The 16,075-nt window shown below is 45.1% G+C and overlaps 2 protein-coding genes across 2 annotated transcripts in view; both read left to right on the top strand.

Moving 5' to 3' along the window:
* Nucleotides 1–1,830: 1,830 nt before the first annotated feature.
* Nucleotides 1,831–16,075, top strand: part of LOC132350389 (phosphoinositide 3-kinase adapter protein 1-like) — a 50,670-nt gene continuing 36,425 nt past the window's right edge. The window contains exons 1-2 of the mRNA XM_059899562.1: nt 1,831–1,905; nt 9,032–9,448. Of these exons, the coding sequence (XP_059755545.1) occupies nt 9,034–9,448 (415 nt within the window). The 5' untranslated portion in view covers nt 1,831–1,905; nt 9,032–9,033. The remainder of the gene's footprint in view (nt 1,906–9,031; nt 9,449–16,075) is intronic.
* The window catches only part of LOC132350387 (phosphoinositide 3-kinase adapter protein 1), a 96,615-nt gene continuing 96,500 nt past the window's right edge, over nt 15,961–16,075 (top strand). The window contains exon 1 of the mRNA XM_059899561.1: nt 15,961–15,979. The gene's annotated coding sequence lies outside the window, so the exon portion shown is untranslated. The remainder of the gene's footprint in view (nt 15,980–16,075) is intronic.

Here is a 16,075-nt window from a genome sequence, read left to right on the forward strand (position 1 = left end):
GGAATAGCTGGTGTGGCTTCTGAATCACAACGCACGACAAGAGAGTCAGCTCTTGTGTAGCACATGGATTTGAATTCAAAATCTAGCTTTGACACTTACTAAATAAGTGACCATGGATCACGCAAATTACCTTTTTGGAGACTTAGTTTCTTCCCCTGTAAAATGGGATCATAATAATATGCCTACCTCACAGGTTTCAGGTAAAGATTCATGAAAGCTGAATAAGTGACAGCCCTCTGAGCAGAGTTGGCCACATAGCAGATGCCCAACATTTCGTTTCTCTGAACCTGAGGTCCAGCCTGGAAATGGGCACTGCCATTGCTCAAAATGGCCCAAGGAGACAAGTGGCAGAAGCTTTACGGGGAGTGGCCCTTTTGGTAGGTAGGTAAGTAAGCTTGCAAGAGGGCTAGGCTTCTAGGTTTTGTATGCGAAGCTACTTGTAATTGCAGAAAACTATCAATATAAGTTCTATTAAAGAACAGTATAGGGCTGTGACAGTGCATTGATAGGGGGCTGGGGGTGGGTAGCGGGTATGGCTAACCTGGTGTGGAGGCCAGAGAAATCCTGAACATGGAGAACAGGTATAAGGTAGAGCAGGTAGCAAGCTCATCTCCTCTTTCAGAATTCCAGGTCTGTGGTAGGCAGAGTAATGCCCCCTCCAGAGATGTCCACATCCTAACCCCCTAGATCCTGTGAATACGTTGTTACACGGCAAAGAAGAACTAAGGTTGTAGGTGATATTAAGATTGCTAGTCAGCTGAACTTAAAGAGGCTTTCCTGGATCATCTGTGTGGGACCAAGGTAATCGCTAGAGCCTTTAAAAGTGGAAGGCAAGGGGGCCATTAAAGAGAGAGATCTGATGAGGGAAGCAGGGTCAGAAATATGTTATGTTGCTGGCTTTGAAGATGGGGGTGGGGCATGAATCAAGAAAAGTGTGTAATTTTCTCTAGAAGCTGAAAAAGGCAAGGAAATGGATTCTCTTCTAGAGCCTCCAGAAAGGAACCAAACCATGATGACACCTTGATTTTAGCCCAGTGTGACTCATGTTGGACTTCTGAAATACAGAACAGTGAGAGAAATTTGTGTTATTTTAGGCCACTAAGTTTTGTAGTAATTTTTGTTATGGCAACAGTAGAAAACTAGTTGTCGGCCTGAACCCTGATATTTCCATTTTAAAATACATTTCATTCCTTTCCACCTGCGCTGGAACCCTATCTTTCCATCATCTCTGCTCTCTGGACCCATCCCCTGGACCCTGCATCGTGGAGGATTCCAAGGTCACAGAGCTATTCAGATCCATTAGAGGAGCAGGAAAGGGAGAAGGACAAGAAGCCGGCAGGTGAGTGTGAGGTTTAAGGGAGACCTCTAGCTCTGGACTCAGACAGGCCTGGTATGGAACCTCGGGGAGCATTTACTCTCTGTGGGAGTCTGAGCAAGGGATTTGGTTTGTTTCTTCAGCGCTAACTTGAAGACAGTGATAGGTGCTACCTCAAAGGCATAAAAAGCAATGATAACTATACCATGCATTTAACATAAGAGATTATCATTAACGTTCATGTGCCATCAGGAGACCAGGTCCAGGGAATTCAGGCAGGTCACTGGAGGGTAATCAAGGGCAACGCCAAGCACCCAGGGCCAGGTGCCAGGGAAGGTGCCTCTTCCCCTTCCTGCCCCCTCCCCTTCCTGCCGGGGCAGCGGCTCAGGGAGAAAGCCCCAGGGGATGGGGAGATGGCTTGGCCAGCTGTGCTCAGCCCCCGCCCCAGGTCGCGGAGGCCGGGCAGTTAACCCTTCTCCCTCCTTCGTCTCTCAACGCTCCTTCTACCTCAGGCTGCCCTTTGGTGGCCCATCCGGCTGTTTTCACGGGGAGTGGGACGCACGAAGCCCCCTGCCTCCTACCTACACTGAGTGAGCGATGGGGGGAGCGGGGGCCGCGCGGGGAGCTGGCCGACGGCCGGTCGGTGGCGGGGCGCGGGGGGTGGACGGTGTTCTCACTTCCCCTCCCCAACGGCCTGGGGTGCAGGTGCCGCGGGCCGAGCCCCGCCGGCGGGGCGGGCCCTGTGGACACGCCCTCGCGGCGAGTCCTCGCTGCCCGGCGAGAGGAAGCGCCAGAGAGGCGGCTGGTGCTGCGCGGAGCCGGGCGCCCCTCCCGTTCCGTGCCAGGGACGCCGCCGGGCCCGCTCCGGCCCCGGGCCCCGCGCGCAGTGAGCCGGGCACGGAGGACTGCGGCCGGCGGCATGGCAGCCTCAGGTGCGTAGGCCGGGCCCGGGTCCCTCTGCTCCGCCTCCCCTCCGCCTCCCCTCCGCGCGCCCTCTCGCCCGCCGCCTCTTGCCGTGCGCTGTACCCTCTCGAATCCGGCTGCTTCCTCGGCGCAGCATCTGTGTTCTTTCTGTTCTTTTCTCTGTTCCTTGTCGCAAACTTCCCACCCCAGCTTTCTCACGTTTCCCTTCCCAGCCTGTTGCGCGATTTTCTTCAGCCCCTGCCGACCTTCCCCTGTCCTCCGTCTTCTAAGTCTCCTTTTCTCCCTCCAGCACTGGTCCGAGCTTCTGAGGGTCGTTCTCCCTGTTGTCGTAACTCTGTGAGCCGAGAGTCAAGTTTAAAGTAGGTGGAGAGCCGACTTGTCTCTCGGCCGGTGAAATGCTTCTCTTCGGGTCCCATCGGGCCAATAGGGGGAGCTCAGACAGTCCGAGGTTGGAGATGGGCCCTTGGGCCACCTTCCTAAGCCCGCTTCCTCTACCCTCCTGGGCTTTGTTTTTGTCTAGAATTTCCATAGGACTCTGGGAACACCATTCCTTTAGCTTTACTTTTCTTATGTCCTTTGCAGAACTTTGGGGACTGGGGAGAGGTGGAGGTGACTGGGTAATCGACCCATGGAAAGGTGCCAAGAGTCTCTTCCGATTAGCCTTGGGTTCCCTTCTGGTTCATGGGCGTGTACACTTGGCAAGTCACTCACTCACTGAGATACAGGACAAACACGGCAATGATGATGAGAATAGAGACAATTAATGAGCACTAACTATACAATTTAATGGACAATGTGCACCTAAATATATCCTCAGTGGTGACCAGGACACCCTAATCTGTGCTCTCAAGGAGTTTATAGTCTGTGAAGGCAAGCAATAAGTAAACAGGGAATTACTAGATGAGAAGATTAGAGTTACCATGTTTGCAAATTGGTTTACTTGTATTTCCCCATCCCATCTTATGATGTTATAGTAGAGATAACATGTGGAAACAGGATGTAAAAGCTTCTTGAAAAATAAAATCTAGTTGACTGGGAGAAGGTGCTGTTCTTGGAGAAATTATGGGCAGATGCTAGAATGAAGAGCCAGCTCTCCCCAGATCCCCTGAGCCTTCTAATGGTGCTTTGGAAAAAAAGGCCAATGGAGACAGTTGTTAGATTTAGTGATGCAGGCTCATTATTTACGGGAAGTGGGAAGGTAGCTAACCTTAGCCTCCTGGCTCTCTAGCTGGGCTCCGGAGGTTAGAAGAACCTGTACTGTGAATAAGGTAATAGTAGGTTCATAGTCCACACATTCCATTTGGAAGCCCATGCGGAGTTATCTAGAGGGAATCAATTCATTCAGTATATACAGGGCTTCCCTGGTGGCGCAGTGGTTAAGAATCCGCCTGCCAATGCAGGGGACACGGGTTCGAGCCCTGGTCCGGGAAGATCCCACATGCCACGGAGCAACTAAGCCCGAGCGCCACAACTACTGAGCCTGCATGTCACAACTGCTGAAGCCCGCATGCCTAGAGCCCATGCTCCGCAACAAGAGAGGCCACCGCAATGAGAAGCCCGCGCACCACAATGAAGAGTAGCCCCCGCTCGCCGCAACTAGAGAAAAACCCGTGCGCAGCAACGAAGACCCGACGGAGCCAAAAATAAATAAATTAAAAACCAGAAACAAACCAAATACAGTCACAGTTCTAGGTGTCAGGTGTATATTTAGTAAGTAAAACAGACATAAGCCATGACCCCATGGAGCTTATGGAGCAGTGGGGGAAGGCAGGCAATACAGTTAATAAGGAAAGTACATGATAAGATAAGTGCAGTGGAAAAACAGTAGAGAGGTAAAGTGGGTTGGGGTTATACTTTTAAAGGAGGCAGCCAGATTAGGCCTCACAGAGAAAGGGGCATTGAGCAAAGACCTGAAGGAGGGCGGGGGAGGAGTCATGTCGGGGAAGAGTGCTCTAGTCAGGGGAACAATAAATGGGTGCACGTGATGTATTTATGGAACGGGGAGCAGGCCACAGTGGCCACAGTAGGTGGGTGACTGGGGAGAAGTAGGAGATAAGGTCAGTGAAACTCCCACCACGTCCCATTGCTAGGAACAGGCCCTGGGCTGTTAAGTCCAGGAAACAGCATACTTTGGGCAGAGGAGGCAGAGAAAACCACCCTCGTCCAGTGTCCTATGTGCATCGCCCCCCCAGTGGGCATGGCCAAAGGGGCTAGAAGGGTGTGCTCCTATTCAGAAGGGGACTCACGCCCGGTGGCCAAATCTGGGGCTCTTTATGGGTTCTGTAGTGGCTTTGCAGATGTCTGTAACGGGTTAGAGCTGTCAAACCGTCTTGCCATAAACATCCTCTGTGGTGAGTCGCCACTCCAGGGGCTGCAAGTGGGAGTTGGGCCTCTGGAGTCCCCGGGACTCCCTGAGGTCTGGAAGTACCAGGACCCACGGTGGCAGGTCACAGTGGTGACAGTGGTGAGAGCGTCTCTTGCCAAAATGCTGTAGGCTCTGGAGTCATCCAGGCCACTCTTCTTTGTGGTTTTCCTCTTCTTCTCCTCTTCCTTTGCTTCTTTTTTCCCTTCCTCCTCCCCCTCCCCCTCTCCCTCCTTCCCCTCCTTCATCTTCTTTTAAATAGTTTTATTGAGATGTATTTTGCATACCATACAATTCATCCATTAAAGTATACAATTCAATGGTTTTTAGTATCCTCACAGATATATGCAACCATCATCACAGTCAATTTTAGAATATTTTCATCACCTCAAAAAGAAACTCCGTACGCTTTAGCCCCTTGTTCCCTCCTTCTCCCTAGCCCTAAGTTCTACTTTCTGCCTCTGTAGATTTCCCTACTCTGGACTTTCATATAAATGGGATCATATAGTATGTGACTAACTTCTTTTGTAGCATAACGTTTTCAGGGTTCATCCAAGTTGTAGCATGTGTCAGTACTTCATTCCTTCTTATGGCTCAATCATGTGGTCTTCAGTTCCCTTCCACTGAAGGGTAAGTGTTAGTCTTTTGTTTTTTGAAAGGCGTATTTGCTTGTGGAAATCAAGGAGAATCTTGGCTCCCTGTCTTTGAAAGAACTTGGGAAGCAAGGTAAAATGAAATGGAATCAGCCTATCCTGGAATAGTCTCTAGGCTCCTGATGACGTCTCGTACTTACTCTTGAGGGAGAAGAGAGAGAAGCCATAAGTGATTTTCCCAAGTGGCCAAGCCTAGTTGAGTGAAAACCAGAATCCTTTCCTCCATGTGTCAGCCTCCAGGTATTTGAAGAAAACTCTCATACCTTTTTCTGCCCCCTTTCTCCAAGGCTTCTCTTGTCTCCAGATCCTTCTACCATTCCTGGATTTATTAGGACGAAAGGGCTTGAGGGACCTTTAATTTTTTGTCATCTTAACTTCCATGTGATCCTTGAGGTTCCTCAGTACTCCTGCCAAGTCTCAAAACTTGAAACCTTTGGAGTCTGGAAGCTCCTCACATTAATTGTTTCCAGATCTCTCCCTATCCAAGTCACCTTCCCTATCTCACACCCCTCTTCAGTACAGTGCCCAGATTCAAACACGGGCTCTAGGACGGATGAACGGAGTGCCAGACTAAAAAGTGGTCTGGGCTGGTTAGATTGAGAAGCTCCCAAGCTCTTCTTCTCGGTTCTCTTCTAGGGTGGATTTTGAATCTTTTAAAGGAACTTCTCTTTTGGTCACTGTGTTTCTTACCACCACCATCACTCCCTGTTGCCACCAGACAGCTCCTGCTTCTACTGTTATCCATTACTTTCTCCTTCTATAGCCAAACCTGGTCTTTAAGCTCCACAAGGACAAAGACCCTTCCTTATTTCTGTCTAGGATTTATGGACTCCTTGTTGATTCATGTACTTCATTTCTCTAAATAAACAAACAAACAACAGTGGGAGGAATGATTTGGCACATGTGAAGAAGTGACTTATGGTTAAAGGAAGGGAATTCTCCTTGAAGAAAAGGGTGTCCCCACATATGAGAGAGAGTCCCCGACAAAGCATTTAGTCCTGTGTTGTTACCCAAAAGGTTGTGGAGGGACTTCAACTTACACTTTGGACTTTTCTACAACTTCCCCAGCTTTCAGTTTCAGCAGCAGAGCAAAGTTCAGGGAGGTGATAGATTTTGTTGTCCTCATTTACATTGAGGAAAAATTTGTTTAGATATAGTATATTGGTCTGAAGTCACACCATGAGTTGGTGACCAAGTAGGTTGTGATATTAACTAGTCTGAGGTACTAACCACTTCCTTCTCAAGTACTGGCATACCTCGTTTTATTGCACTTGGCTTTATTGCGCTTCGCAGATACCACATTTTTTACAAATTGAAGGTTTGTGGCAACCCTGCATCGAGCAAGTCTATTGGCGCCATTTTTCCAACAGCATTTCCTCACTTCCTGTCTCTTTGTCACATTTTGGTAATTCTTGCAATATTTCAGACTTTTTCATTATTATTATATTTGTTATGGTGATTTGTGATCAGTGACTTTTGACTATTGCAGAAGGGTTACGACTTGCTGAAGGCTCAGATGGTGGTTAGCATTTTTTTAGCAATAAAGTGTTTTTTAATTAAGGTATGTACAATTGTTTTTTAAGACATAAGGCTCTCACACAGTTAATAGACTACAGTATAGTGTAAACATAACTTTTATATGCACTGGGAAACCGGAAAATTTGGGCGACTTGCTTTTTTGTGATATTCACTTTGCTGGGGTGGTCTGGAACTGAACCTGCAATATCTCTGACGTATGCCTGTACTTTTGCTCAAAGGCGGGTTGAATTTAACACTGGAACCTCAGGAATGAGACATTTTAAATAGGTTTTCCATTTAGAAGAGGTTAAACCCTTAAGCGCTTTTTATTTAAATTGTATTTTTAAACTTTTATTTTAGAAGTTTTAGATTTAAAGAAAAATTGAGAAGGTAATACAGAGAATTCTCATATATTGCACACCCGGTTTCCCCTATTATTAACCTTTAAACTTTCCTTGATGACTAGAGGTCTTTAATGAGCAGCAGGTATTGCAGTGTGCTGTTAACAGAAGCCTACTGGAAGCCTATTGCGTTTTATATTAGTACTGAATTAGGGGCTCCAAAAAGAGAGAAACTCCACATTTTTGTTTTATTTACTGTTTTAAAAGATTTGGTACTGTCATCCTGGGGGATATCAGAACTATGTTGAGTTTACATTTTGTATGTCATTATTTTAACTTTGAATATGGTGATGGATGGGGGCAGGAAAGGGGGTTCCTTTCATGATGTTTTCAGAACTGAGAAGCTCAGGTCTTGCCCCACTCCTGCCTCTGACCTTTTGGCCAGGAACCATTCAGCTAAATGTGGCCCAGGGATGGCATGTAATTGTGATAATCCACAACTTAGATGACTCCTGTTTGACAAAATTCCCAGCTTCCTTCTCTAAGTGGGAGGAGGGATCCCTATTGCATTGTAGATGTATGGCTACTTCTCTGTGCTCACCTCTTCCAAATCCCTTAGAATAATTCATTGAATTAGTGGGAGATGAGGACCCACAACAGTGGTAACCGTTATAAGAGCCAAGCATCTTTGAACTTTGTTAATGGGAAGATAAGAGTTATTGCTCATAAGATTCTTGACAGAATTCCTGATGGGCGGCAGCAGGTAGATTGGCAAGAGGACTGGATAGGGAACCAGGGGACAACCTGAGTTTCAGTCCTGGCTCTGAACTAATTTGCTGAGTGTGAATTTAAGCAAATTCCTTTATCTTCCCAGATGAAGTATTTCTTTTATCTGTAAATGAGGAGTTTGGGCCAAGTGATCCCCAAAAGACCTTTTTAATTCAGCACTTCTCTGAGGCTTTGGACTCTGTTTCTGGCATTTGTGCTTTATTAGAGGAAGAAGAAAGCCTATGTGACAGACCATATATGGCGAGAAACACCTTATAAATGGTATTGTGTAAGTCAACATGTTAATTCAACCATGGTTACTTTTACATTAACGCATTGTTTATATTAATGTGAGGATAATGACACCAGCTACCAATCATTGAGGGTTTACTACACATCAAGCACTATGCTTAGCACCTTACATGAAATATCTAACTTAATTTTCACAAAACACTGATAAATATTGCCTTTATATTTCCATTTACAGATGAATAAATGAGGTTTAGAAAATCTAAGCAACTTGCCCAAGGTTGCCCAGCTAATACTTCAGAGAGCCAAGATGCTAAGTCTGGCTGCCTGATTCCAGACCTGTGCTGGTAACCACTGTATTTGGGAAAGAACTAGGTTCTGGGATCAAACTGCCTGAGTTCAAATTCTGACTCTGCCACTGGGGCTCTTGAGTAAATTACTTAACTTGCCATACCTCAATTTTCTCATCTTCAAAATCAGGCTAATAGTAGTACCTACCTTAGAAAGTTGCTGTGATGATAAAATGAGTTTGCGAGGCAATAAGGTTGCCAACGAGTGTCTGGAACATAGTAAGCTCTATATAAGTGCTTGCAGTTGCTATCATCATCTTCATCATCATCATCCTATACTGCATCAGCTATGTGGAGAAGAGCATGCCAGCAGAAGCAATAGCTTATGCAAAGATCTGAAATGGCATGGTATGTTTGGGCAAAAGCAGGGAGTCTGGAATGGTTGGAACACAGACTGCAAGTGAGAAAGAAGTTAGACAGGTAGGCTGGAGGCAGACGGTGAAAGATTGTGGGTGCCAGGCTCCTCGTCTGGATGGTATATCTTGCAGGTCATGGGAAGCCCTAGTAGGAGCAGGCGTGTTAACATGCTTCTGTGCCTCCTTCTTGCTCAGGGATGCTTGTAGGATGCGACATCCTCATCGTTTACAGCTCGGATGCTGAGGAATGGTGCCAGTACCTCCAGGACCTTTTCCTGTCCAGTCGGCAGGTCCATAACCAGAAGATGCTGACTTATAGGCTGGGCCCCAAGACCTCCTTCTCAGCCGAGGACCTGAGCTTCTTTCTCCGCACACGCTGCATCGTGGTGCTGCTGTCTGCGGAGCTGGTGCAGTGCTTCTGCCAGCCGGCCCTGCTGCCCCTGCTGCAGAGAGCCTTCCATCCTCCACACCGCGTGGTGCGCCTGCTCTGCGGGGTGCCCGACAGCGAGGAGTTTCTGGACTTCTTTCCAGACTGGGCACACTGGCAGGAGCTCACCTGTGACGATGAACCTGAGACTTACGTGGCAGCTGTGAGGAAGGCCATTTCTGAAGGTAAGGGTCTCTCCTGAAGTACAGATATGCAAGTCCTGGAAAGAAAGACCCATCCAAGTCCTAGACATTTCAGGTGAGACATTGTCGCGTTAACACTAGTCATTCCTATTACAAGCTGAACCTGGACCTCACTATGCTAAGAGCCCCAGTCATACTTACTGGTTTAGAGCAGCCTACTTCTGGGATGGGATAAGGATAGAGTAGGTCTCCTTGACCGCAGGAAAGAAAGATGACACCTTCCCATGGATTCTGTGCTAGGATAAGCAAGCCCTCTTTCTAGAATTTTCTACACCTTGGGAGACATTGGACACAGGTTCCAGCCTAGAGGGCAGTGTGGGTGGGAGGCTGAGACTTAGTCTGGTGGGGTGTGAGGAATACAACTGCCAACCTTCCTGCTTGCAAGCCATTTCCATTTTATCATCAGGTCACCTGAAGATTTTAGTTGAAGAGATGTCGCTTTTGGATAACATGTTTATAGAGAAATACCTCCCTTCTCTATTTCCTGCCAGCCTAGTTTCTGTCTTTTGCCCTGTTTCTCCTTTTAAAGTGGGAAAATTCCGATCCTCTCTGGCGGGGCTAATGACTTCAGTGGCCCCAGGAAGTGTGACATATGCTCTGATTAGCAGTAACGGAAGATGTGCTCTGGGATGGATGCGTGTCATGGCTTTTCTTCCTCTTCTTGTTTTCTATTTTTGCCTCACTGTGGGCTATGAGCAGGCTATGTGTTTATCTTCTATTCTCTTGCCTTTGAGCTCTTACATACCTGATACCAGCAAAGAAGCCTGGAAAATTATGGGGCAATGTAACTATGCTCAGTTATCCCTCGTTTGACTTGGGTATTAATTTGGTTCATCTGCCCCTGTCTCATTTAATGAACTGAATCAAGAATTTACAAATTCTTAGCTCCCTAGATGCTTTTATGCCAGGAATGGCCTGCTCTAAACCAATAAATATGACCAGGTCACCTAACATAGTAGCATCCCAGGTCATTTTGTAATATAAATGACTAGTGTGAGCATGGAAGATGTCTCACCTGAAATACCTGGGACCTGTATTAGTAATTTTTCCAGGGTTTGCTTATCTTTACTTCGGAAGGACACGAGGATAGAAAAAGCACATAATTCATGTTTGCATGATTGATTGCCCTTCACTGCCTTGAGGGGTCTGCTGAAACTTACAGAGACACGAGATGCAACTAGTTGTTTCTGAGGATGAGCTTCTGTCACTGCTTAGGATGAGCTTATGATCTGGTGGGCAGGCTGCCGTGACCCACCTGCCAGTCATTCAGAGTACCATGGATGTATTGTCACTGTACCGGCATCTCATGCCGTGTGCGCTACCAGATTGTTCTTTAAAATACTACAGTGGTATTATTTTTAAAAATAGATGGTAAAAGGAATTCTTTGAATATCGTTTGGATGAGTCCAATGTTCAGATGCCTAGGTAAGTTGGTCGCTTATAATATTTTACTCTTCACTAATGACTCTGGCTCAGTGTGCTATGAGCCTTTAGCTTCAAGTGTTTCGGAAGGAATGAAGTGTTTCACAGTGGTGTTTCTGTTTTGAGAGCAAATAACCTCTCATCAGAAAGAGATTATTTTCATGGGAGATTAAAATAAGCTGCTTAGTGGAAAATCTCTGTAGTTCAGAATCAATGGATATGTAGGGACAAGTGGAATTATAGGAAAAAGAGTAGGAGGAAGGATGGCTTATGCCTCCAATATCATTTTCTTACCTGGTATTAGACTTGCAAATTTGGGGATTAGAGGTCTCTGTGTGTGCCAGGATGGCTTGGGTTTGCTTTGGCAGTGTCCTGTTGGCCCAGTAATGTGGTGCTATATCTCTGATTTTTGTGCTGAACAAGCTTTCTTAACAAACCCAAGACTCAAAGTCTGGCGTTGTAGCAAAAATGAGTAGCGACACTCTATTGCCTGGCTCTGCTGCTTACTAGGTGCCCAATATTAGGCAATTTATGTAGCCTCTTTGAATTTCAGTTTCCTTCTCTGTAAGAGGTGGGATTAGACTTGATCTAAGACACTTTCCACGGCTGATAACCTAGTGTCCCCTAGGCCAGAGAGTCTCAAACATTTTTGAAGCACCACCTTCTTGCCCTATTTCATACCTGCTTTGACTCCCAGGAAGTTTAGGGCTAAAACAGTGTTTAAGGACAGTATTATCCCTACACTAGGCTTCTGGTATGCTTATGTCCTTGGTTACAGTCTCTACAACTTGCGATTATTCATTTTAATATCCCTCTTGTACACATGAGGTTCTCCTAAGACACTACAAAATAAAAGCAAAAAATAAAATTTTCATACACCCCACTATACAAGCTGCTCCAGTCCTATGAGAAATAAATACATGAAACTTGTTTCTTTGACTTTCTCTGTTAAAAAGAATTCCACTGGGAAATGTAATGGAAAATTGATAATGGGAATGAGCTAATGGTAGGGACAGTAATTGTGGAGTTACTGATTGCGGGGCTATCGAAAGCTACAGGGAGACAAATTTCAGGCATCTTTCTAACAATTAGAGCATGCAAAGATAGGATGGGTAGCCTTTGGAGGTGATGAGTTCCACATCACTGGGAGTGTGCAAGCAGAGACTGCATGTGTGGTGTAAAAGGAATTCAGCTTTGGAACCATGGTTGGACCATGTGACCTTCACAACCTTTTGATCATAAAATTCCCTTACCTGAAGCTTCTCTTTTTTCTGCTAGGAAAACATTTCTATTCTGAATTCAGTCTTCCTCCTTCACCAGATCTCCCTGGGGTTTCTAACTCCCAACTGAAGAAATATTGGTCATGTTTCTACTATGACTCCAGCAGACAATAGCAGGAAAAAAGACTTCAATTCATAATCTATGTAACCCTTGAAAATAGTAAAGTGCCCAGAATATTTATATTTTTTTTTCTTAATTTTAAGATAGTTTGTGAGAAAACATGATGAAATAAAATTTATATTTTAAGGCAGGATAAGAAAAAATTAAACATAAAATTCTCTCTTTGTGTTTGTTTGGACCTCATCCCTGCCTCCCTAATGTGCAGTGTGCATCTGCATTACACATTAACCAGAGCTCCTCAAAGATGGGAGTGCTTGCTCAACCATAAAGATCAATTTTTTTTCTTTCTTCTGACACTAGCAGTGTAACTTCTTAAAAGAATAGTGTTCTTTCCCAGCCCTGTAGGGGATCATGGTGACTTGCTGCTCGCTTTGTATGTGCCTACCTGGACCATTTATCCTTGGTGAACTTTATGTAAAATATCAGTATGTCATTTTGATGTATGATCCTTTGTTTCAGAAATGTATATGACTGTGCCTTCAACTTCTAACAGGCAGAACAGTTCTCAGAGTTTTCTGAGAATCTGCTTCCTGGGATATAATCCTCAGTATGGCTCAGATAAAATTCCCTTTTTGTCTTCTTAACTTGATAATTAATTGAATTTTTGTCAACAAATATTACTATTTAATAAGATATTCATTGAGACCATTTAAAATTTAGGCTAAATTTTAGACCATTTAAAATTTAAAATAAGGCTTGAAGATCAAAAGCTTTAGAAAGTAGAGCTGGTGATGGAGGTAATTATTCCAGAAACTTGGATTGAATGTAGTTACAGGCAGTTAATTACACTTTCTCTTGCTGCTCTGTTATCTAAATAAGTATCAATACTTATCAAACTTTAATGTGGGCAGGAGGACCTGGGATTCTTGTCAATATGCAGATTCTGCCTCCATAGGTCTGGTTAGGACCCAAGATTCTGCATTTCTAACAAGCAACCAGGTGATACTGATGCTGCTGGTCAGGGGTCCACTGAAAACTGAGCTAAGGTCTAAGCCACCCTTCCTTTGTCATGTCAATTGTCATGTATCTCTGTTATACCTGGACCGTTTTCTCAAATCTCTACTTTTTCTGGAAATGAAGGCACCATCACATAAGGGTGACTCCTGGACCAGTGTTTAGGTATAAAATTAGACCAGCGTTTGATGCTTAGACCAGTAGACTTCAGGGTAGGGATCCTGAGTTTTCTTCCTGGTCCCCATCCCATAGATTCAATGTGTTCACTCTGACAGCTTTAAACCTCTCAGTTTTCCAGATGTAAGTGGTCCTGACATTGGAGTGGGGGTATACTTCCGTCACGATCCTCACTGCTTCTTCATTTAATAGGACCGTTGATCATAATTACTATGCCACTAAAAAATGTTTTGGAGGTTTTATTTTATTTCCCATCCCCTTTCTCCAAATTTGTCAGCCACCTTAAAATTGAGCAGATGTTTTAATTAGAGTCTTCAGTGTGTTGGAGCAGCCAGTTTATTTCCCAGGATCTTCATCTGTAAAATGATGGGGTTGGACCAGATGATTTGGAAGGTTTCTTCCAGCCCCCCAGCACTGTAATATATCATTATAAGTTTTCTAAATGGCAAATTACCCAGAATCTTTTAAGTGGTTCAGTTTAGTTCCAAAATGTCTGCAGGGATATATACCCAGTGCATATAAGACTGTACTATTGTTCTGAATTTTTTGGACTTGTTAGGTGATTATTTTAAAATAAGGAAGTGAGAAAAACCCAGGTACAGCACAGAAATTATTTCCTCTTTTTACTGGTGCTCTATTCTTTGCTGCAAATCTCACTGGAATATAAAAATAGATTCTGTTAGTCTGTGTGGGAGAGGACTTGGTGGGTAACACTGAGTTTTATTTAAAAAGTTCTCATAATTTTGTGTGTCCACGCATGTGTGTGTGTATGTTTGTTGTGTTGAGGGCGAAGGGAAGCAGTGAACCCAATTCTTCTAGTATTTTTCGGGATTACATTGGAGATCTTGTCTGCTTCTTTATACGTGTTTTCTCTTTACGCACCCCCAATCCTTCCTCATGCCCTTTGTGCTTCAGAAGTGTTGATGGTACCCACAATTATAATGTATTTTGCCTTTTGTTTACATGGGGAAAATTTAGAGACCTTCCTTTCTTGATATTAATGTTCTAATCTGAATGTTAAACTGGAGTTTAAAAGGAAAACAGTTGGGATACAGGTGCTTTTAGCTGGTCAAATGGATTCCAAAATCTTCATCCAGATTTAAAAAGGAACATTTTTTTCTGAAATAAAGTACTGTTGACCCTTGAACCACGTGTGGGTTAGGGGCGCCGACTCCCCGGCCCCCACCTGTGCAGGCAAAAATCTTCGACTCATCCCTCGGTATTGGCAGGGGATTGGTGCCAGGACCCAGGTGGAACACCAAAATCTATGGATGCTCAAGTCCCACACAGGCCCTCGGTATCCGCGGTTCTGCATTCGCAGATTCAGCCAACTGCGGATCATGTACTTGATCGTTTTTACTGAAAAAAATCTGCGTATAGCTTGTCGGCGCAGTTAAACCCATTTTGTTCAAAGGTCAACTGTAATACATGTTTATCATAATGTTAAAAAAAAGAAAATGAAAAAATGCCTGTAGGCTATTTCCAATTAAAAAAAATAATGTTGCAGTAAATCTTCACACAGCTCTGTGCCTAAATCTTTGTGAATCTCTGTTGATTTCCTCCCAGCCAACCTCTGTAGAGCTCCCAGAGACCGTGTTGCATGCCTGCTCTGTGCATCTCCCCACCCTCCCCATGTAACCTGAATTCATGGCCCCTTACTGTGGTTTTTTTGTTGTTGCAGTTTATTTACTTATTTTTCTTTCCCTTTATGCCTAAGTCAGTTATTTACATTTACATTTTCTCTTGCAAAGATACTCATATGGGAAACTGCCCTGCACCCCTCCTTCCCCTAATGGAAAGAGCTAATACTAAGGTGAATGCTCTGACAGTTACCATGGTGTCATGCACTGGGCACTTCATGGATGTTTATTCCCCCCACAACCCTGAGTGGGTAGATGGTTTTACCCCCACTTCACAGATGAGAAAACTGAGGTTCAGAAAGTTTAAATGACTTGCAGGAGAACTGGGAATAGCTCACATTGGAACGTAGGGCCTTCAGACTCCTCTGCTTTGCCTTGCTTACATCTAAGCCTCTTTCCCACACCCTCCTCTTCCACGTGGGGACAAGAAGCATGAAGAAAGCCTGTGAAAGAGAAAGGATTAAGGACAATGAAGCTTCCCTGAGTTCTCTAGACCACAGGTTCCCAAGTCAGACTGGGCATTGGCATTGCCCCTGCACTTTGTTTAAAATGCAGGTGCCTCAGCCCCACCCTAGACGTACTGAACCAGAATCTTGGCGGCTGGTTTGGGGAATATGAATTTCAAAAAGCCTCCATTGTGGTTTATGCTCTGCAGCCATGTTCTGGAAGCTCTGCTCCATGCCTGCTGCCCTGTCCCTTGGTTTTCCAGTTAGAGGAGCTGACAACAACTCAGACCTTGTGGGCTGTCACAGGGCAGGTCACGGGGCAGTGTTCCCAGGGGCTCAGGGCTTGGCCATGTCACAGCTCACTTCCACGTCACAGGCAGCAGCTCTTAGAGGGGAAGAGTGACAGACCTTCCCAGCAAAGGGGAAGTCACCGTGCCCTCCTTGCTCTCCTTGGTGTGGCGGCCTCGCCGGTGGTAAGTCATTGATGGCTTCTGGGCTTCTGTGGTGTCTTGCAGAGACTGAGGGGAGAATCTGACCTTGGGCCTCTTGAAATTGACTATTTTTGTTCT

The sequence above is a fragment of the Balaenoptera ricei genome, chromosome 16, assembly GCF_028023285.1.
Source record: "Balaenoptera ricei isolate mBalRic1 chromosome 16, mBalRic1.hap2, whole genome shotgun sequence".
Taxonomy (NCBI): Eukaryota; Metazoa; Chordata; class Mammalia; order Artiodactyla; family Balaenopteridae; genus Balaenoptera; species Balaenoptera ricei.